At 53.1% G+C, this 10,632-nt stretch overlaps 1 protein-coding gene across 1 annotated transcript; it reads left to right on the top strand.

Annotated features, from left to right (window-relative positions):
- Window positions 1-2,081: 2,081 nt before the first annotated feature.
- On the top strand, window positions 2,082-4,883 carry LOC141949396 (G-protein coupled receptor 12-like). Its single transcript, XM_074882918.1, has 2 exons — window positions 2,082-2,220; window positions 3,132-4,883. The coding sequence occupies exon 2, from the start codon at window positions 3,134-3,136 to the stop codon at window positions 4,187-4,189; it is 1,056 nt and encodes a 351-aa protein (XP_074739019.1). The 5' UTR covers window positions 2,082-2,220; window positions 3,132-3,133; the 3' UTR covers window positions 4,190-4,883.
- The last annotated feature ends 5,749 nt before the right edge of the window (window positions 4,884-10,632 follow it).

Raw genomic sequence — 10,632 nt, forward strand, 5'->3', positions numbered from 1 at the left:
GGCACTTCTTGAGTGGAGGGGGATAATACCTGCGGGGTCTGGTACTCACTGAGGGACATGGGAAAAGCATCCTAGGATTGTGCCAAACTTGTGGTAGATGTTGCGGGGAGGAACAGAAGGTGGGGAAGGGAGGCAGCAGCATGGTTTGGCACTACCAGGGCCACCATGGGCTCTGGGGGTCAACCAAGAGACCCAAGTGTTTTGAGAGGGTCTCAGGGAGTGAGACTTCAGGAGGCATTGGACGCTGGAGGGAGCAGGAGGTCCAAGCCAGCTGCCATCAAGACCACGGGGTTTTGGGGACAGCTGAGACCCATTGGGGTGTGTGCATCTGGGCAAGAGGCAGCTACAGATGAGAGGATCTAGCGGCCAGACTGGGACAACTGGGTGTCTGAGGGCACTCACTGGAGGGATGCACAGCATGTCTGCACGTGCCCATCCCTGCTCAGCCTTGCTGTCGGCTGGCCCTGGGGGCTTGGAGCTGCAGCAGCCTCCCCTCAGCCAGGCAGGGGATTTGGCAGCCCCCAGCAGATCCAGTGGGAACAGCAGGGCTGTTCCTGCTCAGACCTGCAGCTGCTCATGAACCCATCAGCCTGGCTGGGCTGAGGCCGCCCGCACTCATCTCAGCCTGGGGGCCCTGGGTGGGCCGTGTCTCTGCAGAGCACCTCGCACAGCCATCACATTCCCTCTGCTGCAACAGCTCGATCCAGCCCCTCTTCTGCACCCACCTCCTGGCAGAGGCAGCTGCCGATGGGAGTCAATCAAAGCTCCTCACCCGCCTCCCCTTTCCCAGGCGGTGCATAATTACTGGGAGCGGGAGTGAATTCATTCAGCTCTTCGCTCAGATTTCCTCCGCCCCTTTTCATGCTGCTCATGTCACTCGGCACACAACAGCGCTCAGTCACGCGGCCGGCAGCCCCAGGTAGATGACGATTCAAGTCCCCTGGGATGGGGCTCATCCTGATTAAGAACCCAGATGCTCCTAACTGGGGTGATTGGGTTCAGCCAAAATCACCAATATTCACCTAAATATCTTTGTACACCAGGAGCTGGAAATCCTTCCCGGCATCAAGCTGCACTGCATAACTACAGCCTGGAAGAGAGAGGGGGATGAAAGAGTAAAGCTGGAGTGTTATGAAACCAGTAGGAAAGGGGGGGGAAGGTGTAGCTGAAATATTGCGGAACCAGGAGCAGAGCATCCCTGCTTTGAAGATCCTGCTCCTGAGCTGAATCACGGAGCCATTTGTGGCCGGAAAAATAATCGTGTCTTCAGGATTTGTTCCTTACCATGCTGATCCTTTCCCAAAGAGTCAGGAAGGAAGCCTTGGGAGTGGGTGGGTGGTGTGGTGCAGGGAGAGGGACAAATCCCTGCACCCACCTTCCTCGGGCAGGTCCCCCTGCGCAGGAGGGTGGGTGCCAGGCTGGGCAGCCCATGTGAAGCTCCCAGAGGTTGATCCTCCTCATCCCAGCTTTTACGCTGGCTGGAGGGAAGCCCGGGCGGGGCGAAGGCTCTGGGGTGTGATGTCTCCCCCGGGGGGCGGTGCATCTGCCCCAGCCTGGTTGCTCAGGGCTCGCTGATCACCCCTGACTGCTGGCTCCTGGGGGTACAGGGGGAGCGTCACCGCTGTCCCTGGGCATTGCCCTTGAAGAGTGGGGCAGCGGAGCCACGCCATGCCGGATCACCCCCCCGCTTCAGATCCTCGCATCCCTCGGCACAAGCAGTAAAAATAAACCTTGCCCGGCCGCCTTCGCGAGCCACCAGGGCCTGGCTGGCACCCAAACTGCATCCGCAAAACGCAGGTGCAGAGGGCCCTGACCTTGGGGAGGTGCGTCGGGGTGGCGGGAGAGCTCATGAATGAGCAGCGGGGCGGGTGCGTGCATGGGTGCGTGCATGGGTGCGTGCGGGTGCGCGCACCCCCTCGTGCCTGCGGGTGTGGATATGGATGTGGAGCAGGGAGCCAGCCTTGTTGTTATTCTGATCACAGCGGCTCTGATTCACAGACTTGGATCATGAATATAAGTGAAGACTTTGACGTCAGAGTTGAGATTTATCAGCAGATCCAATGGGGCAGGAATATTAAGTGCAAGTCGATGCCAGCTATCTGCCAGCGTTATTAGCAATGCTCACCGAGGAATGAGGCTTAACACCAAGAACTGGTAGGACTGGGAAGGAAAAAAATAAAAACGGGGGGAAGCAAGCTGATCTTCGAGCATTAAAGCCAGGTAAAACAACAACCTTCGGCGGTCACGGCTGCCTGCTGGCTGGGCTGCATGCGGAAAGCGGGGATGCCGACGGCAGGGGCAGGTAGCGCGCTGTGGGCAGAGCCCCCCCCGACCTTCACACCTCTGCTGCCCAGCCCCGGGGGGGGGGGGGTTTAGTCTGCAAGGGGGACCACGCCGAGCAGGGCAGGATCTTGCAGTTGTTTGCAGCCGGCTGGCAGCGTCTTGCACCAGTCTTTTCCAAAGGAGGGGAAGGGGAGAGAAAGGAGAAAGTTAACGCAGGCTGTCCCTTGTCGCTGCCTTCTCCTTTTATCAGCGGCTCCGCATCCATGCGAGGGCTGGCCTATTAATAGTATTTATTTTTACTCACCTCACGCAAAAAAGAAAGGGCTGCGGGGCGGGGGGGGGGGGGAGGGCCTTTGCGCTATAAATAGGCGGCAAAAGGTAGCCGTGCCGCGGGGAAGGGAGGAGGAACGGGGCAGCCGCACCGTGCTTTCCCCGGCGGCGGGGTGCGTAGCCCCTGCGGATCCTGCGCGGGGCCGGGCCGGGCGCGGGGCAGAGCGTATGGAGGCTGCTGCCAGCAGCGGGACGCTGAGTTGTGCTCGGCCTCAGCCCGCCGGGAGGAGCAGGAGCTAGCGGGCAGGCTTCCCCCGGGCGAGGGGTGCGTGTGGGGCCGGGGGGTGGGGGGGTGGGAGTTACCTCCCGGGGAAGCTGCAGTCGGGCTGGGGGGAGGCGGACGGGGATGCGCCTGCTGCGGGCGGGGGCGGCCCGCTGCGGGGCTCGGCGCGGGGTGTCCCAGAGCTCGGCGCGGGGTGTCCCGGGGGTCGGTGCGGGGCTCGGCGCCTCTCCCCGCAGCCCGCTGCCCGTGCCGGCCGCCGGCGCCCCTCACCGCATCCCTCTCCCTCTCTCCCCAGCGATGCTGCACGGCCCCGCCGCCATGGGGGAGCCGTGGCAGCCGCAGCCGCAGCAGCAGCGGCTCCCGGGGCTCGGCAACGGCTCGGAGCCCAGCGCCTGGCCGTCGGCGGCGGGCGGGCCGGGGACGGCGGCGCCGGGCGGCGGCGGCGGGGCCGGGGACGGGCCCGGGGGGGCCGTGAGCCCCTGGGACATCGCGCTGTGCGCCACGGGGACGGCGGTGGCGGGGGAAAACGCGCTGGTGCTGGCCGTGCTCTTCTACACGCCGAGTCTGCGGGCGCCCATGTTCCTGCTGATCGGCAGCCTGGCCCTGGCCGACCTGCTGGCGGGGCTGGGGCTGGTGGCCAACTTCGCCGTGCGGTACCTGCTGCGGCCGCCCAGCGAGGCGGCGGAGCTGGGGGCGGCGGGGCTGCTGCTGGCCGCATTCTCCGCCTCCGTTTGCAGCCTGCTGGCCATCACCGTGGACCGCTACCTGTCGCTGTACAACGCGCTCACCTACCACAGCGAGCGCACGCTGGGCTTCACCTGCGCCATGGTGCTGCTGATGTGGCTACTGTGCCTGGGCGTGGGGCTCCTGCCCCTCCTGGGCTGGAACTGCCTGCGGGACCAGAGCGCCTGCAGCATCCTGCGGCCCGTCACCAAGGACAACGCGGCGGTGCTGGCCGTCACCTTCCTCCTCCTCTTCGCCCTCATGATGCAGCTCTACCTGCAGATCTGCAAGATCGCCTTCCGGCACGCTCAGCAGATCGCCGTGCAGCACCAGTTCATCGCCACGGCGCAGGCCACCTCCACCCGCAAAGGGCTCTCCACCCTCTCGCTCATCCTCGGCACCTTCGCCCTGTGCTGGATCCCCTTCGCCATCTACTCCCTGGTGGCCGATTCCAGCTACCCCGTGGTCTACACCTACTCCCTGGCGCTGCCCGCCACCTGCAACTCCCTCATCAACCCCATCATTTACGCCTTCAGAAACCCCGACATCCAAAAGTCGCTCTGGCTGGCCTGCTGCGGGTGCATCCCTTCCACATTCTCCTCCAGACCAAGGACATCCAGCGATGTGTGAGGACTGAGCACGGAGCGAGACGCGCTCCCTTGCTCTCCTCCTCCTCCTCCTTTTCCCCTCTGTCGTTATTGTTTCCTACCGGGAGGAACCCCCCCGGCCAGCACATCTCGTTCCATGAAAAGATGGCCAAAAAGAGAAAAAAGGAAAAGGGAAAAAGAAGGGGGAAAGAAAGAGAGAGAGTAGAATGATAATGGTTTCCTTTAGAAATGTTATTTTCTTACACATTTTATTTTTTATTTAAAAACACAAAACACCAAAAAAAAAAAAAGGAAAGAGAAAAAAAAAAAAAAAAAAGGATCTCCGTACGATGGCGTTTGTCTCCTCTCGGGGTAAGGAGCCGGGGGAGCAGCGGGCTTGCCGGCCCTGGCCGGGTGGCTTCCACCCCCCCGGGGGCACGTCCCACGAGTGGCAGCCGCCGGGAAGGCCGCAGGAGCGGGGGAGGTGCTGGGTGTCGGGTTCCCCCCACGATGGGGCTGGTCCCCACTCGTGGGGTTGTTGTGCGGGGCGCCCATCCCCCTAAAATCAGGTCTTGCAATGCTATGCAATAATCGGGAGGGGGGTGGTGTGGGGGGGCGGCGTTCAGCACCGCGGGGGCGGACAGCTCCGGCTCGGCGGGGGGCCCGGAGGCGCGCGGGGAGCCGGGGGGGTGGCTGGGGTGGAGGGGACCTTGCGGGGGGGACACACGATGCCTCTCTGTTTCTATGTCGTTTGCGAAGCACTTTGAGACCCCGCGGGGCGAAAGGCACTTTAGGGTATGGCCGTTGTTTTGGGCTGCCGCAGGGATGGGGGTATCCGGGGCGTCCATTCACACCCCCCCCACCCCCCCCAAAAAAAAAGGTGACCGAGGGCAGGGTGGGGGCTCACGGAGGTGGCAAGGGCAGCCGGGGCACCCCGCACCCTGAGGCTCTGGGGGGACCAAGGAAGGTCTCTCCTGCCCGGTTTGGGGCCGTGGGGTGATGCGCTGCCCCGGCCGCACTCACTTCCCCACCGATGGTTTGAGACCATCCCATCCCACGGGGTGGGATTTTCATCCAAAGACGGGTCCGGGCTTGCGGGGTCCCCTAGAGGGAAGCCTCTGTAATGACGCGTGTTATTCCGGATGTTACCAGTTTAACTTGCTTCATTAGGGAAGCTATGGTACCCTCACATTCCTCTCCATATCATGTGCTTTGTGGTGTTAGTGAGACCATGACGAAGTGTCCTTTATCTTGTGCTTTCTTTTGGCTGAGAAGTGGAATAGTGCATTCACTTAAAAAGCAATCAAGAAACAAAGCAACCTTCAGAGAGATGGCAGGGCTTGGGGTGAAACACCTAGGCTGGCTCGGGCAGAGGTGGTGGATGCTGCTCTGGGGCCTGGCACAGGAACAGCTCAGTGGTTGCAGCAGGAGGCCCCCCACCAGCTGAGCCTGGTGTCCCAAAGACGTTGCTCTCCTTTAGAGAACGTTGCTGGGATCTTCAGCATCTTAAATTATCCCCTTGAAAGCAGGAGCTAGGTTCTGCTGCACCATAGGCAAAACAGAGTTCCTGTCAACACAATCCAACAACACCGCCGCCACCAAACCACAGCATGTGTACACCGTAGTCTCGTGGAAGACAGAAACCTTCTTGTCTTGTGAGGCTATAGTGGGTATGAAACCACTTTATGGCTGGATCCAGACACAACTGTATTTTCTCTCTGGATCTGTGCAATTAATTTCTTACTCCTGAGAGCTAAGTGCACATGAGAAAGCTATGAATCTCCAAAGTGTGCCTGGGGCTTGGACTTATTGTCTACCTTTGAAAGGTGGCCAGTCTCTCTTTTTCTTTTTTTCCTTTCTCTTTTGAATACCTTGGGCAATGGGCAGTAGGCACAATGTTGAATCAGCATATGTGTAAAAGTAAATATACATATAAGAAAGAGTAAAAAATATATATAGAAACACTTTTCTCTGCTCATCTTATTTCTTCTGGCTTCTGTAAGTGCAGCCAGGTCCCTGCAGTTCCTCTGTGTGAAAACTCAAGACAGAGTTAGTTTAAACCATTTTCGAAACATTGTGAACGTTTTGAAATGTTTTTATACAACTCTATCTAGAAGAAAGTATTTGTTTCTCTGGGCAGGTCATTTTGTATCTTTAAATTAAATGTAGTATTAACTAATCAGCCTTAGAGAAACCTTGACAAGAAAAAGGTTGCATTTTCTTGGCTTTCCAGTCAATTACCTATTGCTGAAGATTTTTATTTTAATAATGTTATTTTTAGAATTTAATTGTATACTTGAAACTTGTCTCAGTTGGAGAGTTCCATTGATAAACTTTGACAAAGGCATACAAGGGTCAGTGGAAAATAATTTTCCCCTGTGGCCCTTCACAGCAGTAGGAGAAAGATTTCAGATGTAAGGAACTAAAGTCAAGGACACAGTCTCTACCAGACAGCTAAGTTAGAGAGGAGGTGGCGAGGTCCTCACTGAATGCTTGGTACTCACCCAAACACATTCGCAGCAACTTTGTCAAAGGCAAACTCTGCTGCCTAAATTCTGGTACTTGCACTAAGGATGCTTTTATTCTGCTGCACTAATCCAACTCACAGTCAGTATCAAGATTTGGTGCGAGTATATTGCATGCTCAGATTTAGTATAAAATGCCGATCCAATTTTTTTTCAAGTGATGATCTAGGATCTCTCTCTTGGAAACTGTTAAAGGCGCACATGGAAGTTGTTAAAAACACTTGATAGGCTTCGGGAAAAGTCTTAAGAAATCTGCTCTAAAAAACATTTTGATTAATCAGCATTTTTGTGGTCTTTCCACTAAAAAAAAAAAAAAGAAATACGCACTTTCTAGATTATTTTTTCCTTTGCTATTTTTTCCTCTCCTTTTTTATCAGTGGAAAGAGGGGAAAACAAGAAGTGAGAAAGAAGGTAAACAAGTATGAGTTCACCTGCCATGCATTGATTTGTGGAAATCTGGCCCTTTTACCGCACTTTTGCTTTTCCTAAAGAAAATCTTTTACTGGCAAAAGTCTTGAGTGACAATGTTGAACATCAGTGAGGATGTTGAATGTCAGAGCCTCCTTATGTCAGACATCAGGAGAACTACCTTAAAACCTTAAATACTTATCAAGTTAGTAATGCTGGGTGGGAATGCTCTGGTGTCTTTTGGTGATGACTTTGGGACATGGTTAGTACAGAATACAGGGCCTGATTTTGGATGAGCTTGTGTTGCCACAAACAAGGAGCAGCTCCCATGAATGTCATGGTGTCACATGTGGATGAGGCACCAACTATAAGAGGAGCACTGGAAAACAGAAAGGGCTCCAAAGCATCTGCAAACATGGTGAAAAGAGTCCAGCAGCCCCTGTCTTGCTCCTGAGCATCATGAGAAGGACACAGAGCAACCAGAGTACGGCCTATTGTTCTCCTTTTTCCAGTACTGAATGTATTGGTAAGCCTCTTCCAGCTGGGATTCCTATGTCACAAGTCATTAGAAAAGTCGAGGTCTATAAAAGCCATTGATTTAATTCTTGTGCTTTTCAGATGAGATACACAGGGACAGTGGTAGTTTTGCAAAGCACAAGGTGTCTTTAGCTGGTGGAAATTTGCAGGTGTCCTTTGATTTCCACAGAACCTCTGTAGCAACTCCAGCTGGAAACTGGACCTGCTTAGAGAGGGCTGGTCGGCATTTAGTTGGGAAGATCTCCATGTCCTCACCCTGGTGAATGGCCCAGATCTTTCCATTGTACCTTAAAAAACTGAGCTTTGCGAATAGCTTTTGGTAAAAGATGAAGGGCCAGAGCCTGTCCCTGCTTACACTCATGTCACTTCTGGAGCCTACAGGAGCTGGTCTAGATCTACAGCAGCAGAAACAAGCAGAAAATTAGTCCTAAGCAATTACATGAGGTATCTAACCAGCCCCAAGCCTATGGCAGAGATCAGCGTAGCCAGGGAAATGAATCTGCTGCTTATTTGGTTGATTTATTTACAGGTTTCTGCTTGCCTTTGGTTTTTCTACCATGAGCTGGTGGCAAGCAGACTATAGGTATGAAATGATTTCTGTGTTGGTGGTCGGCTGTTTTAGTCAAGGGGATGAGGAAAGGTCAAGGAGGAGAAAGAGAAAACATTCCTCGAATATACTGTGAAGAGGCCAGGGACACCACTGGATGGGACGTAACCACAGCTGCACCAACACTCTTAGTTTCACGGAGATGTGCTAGGGGTGGGTGTGAGCTTATGCATTTACAACAAGCCCTCATCCCTGTCCCAGCATGTTTCAACTGAGAAAATAAAATAAAAAAAAAGAAGCTAATAAAATGTATAGACTCTACCAACAAAGCTGCTTAGCTTTGCTTCCTTTCCATTTTGTTCAGTTTGGGACTTTGAGCAGTGAAAACATCTATTTTTAGCTAACTTCATCAGTAACCAGCAGTAAGTGTCTCAAGGATCTCAGTCGTGATGTGGCAGCCACAATTTGTTAATCTCAAACAAAGAGTTTTAATTGAACTTTGAATAAAACCCCAAGAAACCATTACTGTTCTCAGTAGGTGATGAAGTACTTCCTTCTTGTAAAAGCATCAAATCTGGGGTGGGGAGGTCTTTAAAAAGCCATTGATCTTGGTAATCGCTTGTACTGATGTGTACTGACCAGCATCAACAACTCATTTAATTGTTAACAATTAGTTAACAGTTCACTTTTAATTGTCAGGAATAATTGTTCAATGCACATGGTATTTCCTTGTAACTCCTTTCATTCACGCACAATCTTTTCTCTCTGTGGGGCGGTCATGCTGCCAATCAGCTGACGGCCTCACTTGTACCATTTGTACCTTTTCTGTTAACAATGCAGTTGCCTGCTGCAAAATCCCCCGAGAGACGCTCTTCCCGCTGTCCCTGCAACCCTGGGAATGGAGCTTTCCCATTCCTGTTGGAAAGCTCTGCAATACAGAGCATTACAGAGATAAAATGGATTTTCAGTAGAGAAGACCCAAATCAAAAGGGGTGGTCCAAAGCTCTTTTGTCTCTGATTTTGAGGGATGTGAATAAATCATCTCCAACTCCAAGGGTAATAGATGCCTTCATAAATTCTGCTTGATGTCAAGTGTAATTGTGTCTAAACCAAGGTTATTCCTTCACAATTTGAGCACCCTGCAGTGGGCAGGAGGCTGGATGTCTGATGGCACATTGTATCAATAGACACTGAAATCACAAGCACAGGTTTACGACCTTTTTGCAGAACCTGGGAGTCGGAAAACATTTGGCTTGCCCCAGGAAAAGTTCCTTTCCAACTGGGCAGTATCTGGCTAAGGATGAGAGGTAAGGCTGGGCACTGCTGGCAAAGCAGGTGTCCTCTCAAGCCTGCTGCAGTCTGGCCTCTCAGCTCTGCCTTGCCTTTCCTCTACACCATGTAGAGAGTGACAAGGACTGGGCATGTTTCTGATGTCCCTTGTGAGTAGGTCAGAACTGGGACCCAGGCAGGATAAACAGCATCCTCCCTAGAGAGCAAATCCTCTAGCTTGGAGGGAGTGATGAGTTTCTGGTGGTAAAGCTCAGCAAGACACTCAGCCAGACTGGAGTGGCCCAGGCCCAGATCCTGCTCTGCAGTCACCAGTGTGACCCTGCAGTTGCCCTCCTGAGGTTCTGAAACCCAGATGAGCCTGGCCAGACTTCGGGGAGTGTCTATTGGAGTGGCCTTTGGTTGCACAGTCAGACAGAGTGGGAGTCAATTGTCCCCGTTCCCAATCCTGCCTCCAGTCCTATCTGCTTCCCAGAAACAAGGCCATTTCATAGCAATTAAAACAGCAACTTATTTTGATGTAAGTGTTTTCATTAGCCTTTTAACTCCACCGGGAAAGTTGATCTCAAAGAAAAATGTACAGTTATCATTCTATTATGGTTAAATCAAGCCCCTTCAATGCACTTTATGAATGAGTGAAACAAATCAATGCTGTTATTGCACTGTATCTCTATTGTGTATAATATTATACATTCATCTGTAAGAGTAATTTATTTTTATTACTGTAAATAAAACTGTTAAAGTGATTTGTCAAGAAGATATCCAAAAATAGGGGGAGGGGGGATTAAAATTAAAACATTTGAAGATCTGGGCTCCTGTCCCAGGTATGTGCCATATTGTGTGTGTCTGGTTTTATTTCAGCTGAAGTGAGGCTAGTAGAGGTTTCTGCTTTCCCTCACCCGGGGTCTGTGTTTCTACTTGGATTGTGATGAGGTGGTTGAGGATAAGAACTGCTCGAGACATTGATTATGTGGGTTAGGAAGCGATGGCTCCTGCCGCCCAGAGCCTCCAAGCACAAGGATGGAGACTTTTCCATCAGCAAGCCATCCTCTGCCTCTGACTACCCAGGCGGTCAGGGATTAAATACCCATGGGAATTAATTGATCTTTGAGAGTTGGTTTCTCCAAATTAAGGGTTATAGAGATATCACAGCTTTCTGCTGCTGCTTCTGTGGCCTGGCCT

This window comes from Strix uralensis, chromosome 13 (genome assembly GCF_047716275.1).
Source record: "Strix uralensis isolate ZFMK-TIS-50842 chromosome 13, bStrUra1, whole genome shotgun sequence".
Classification (NCBI taxonomy): Eukaryota; Metazoa; Chordata; class Aves; order Strigiformes; family Strigidae; genus Strix; species Strix uralensis.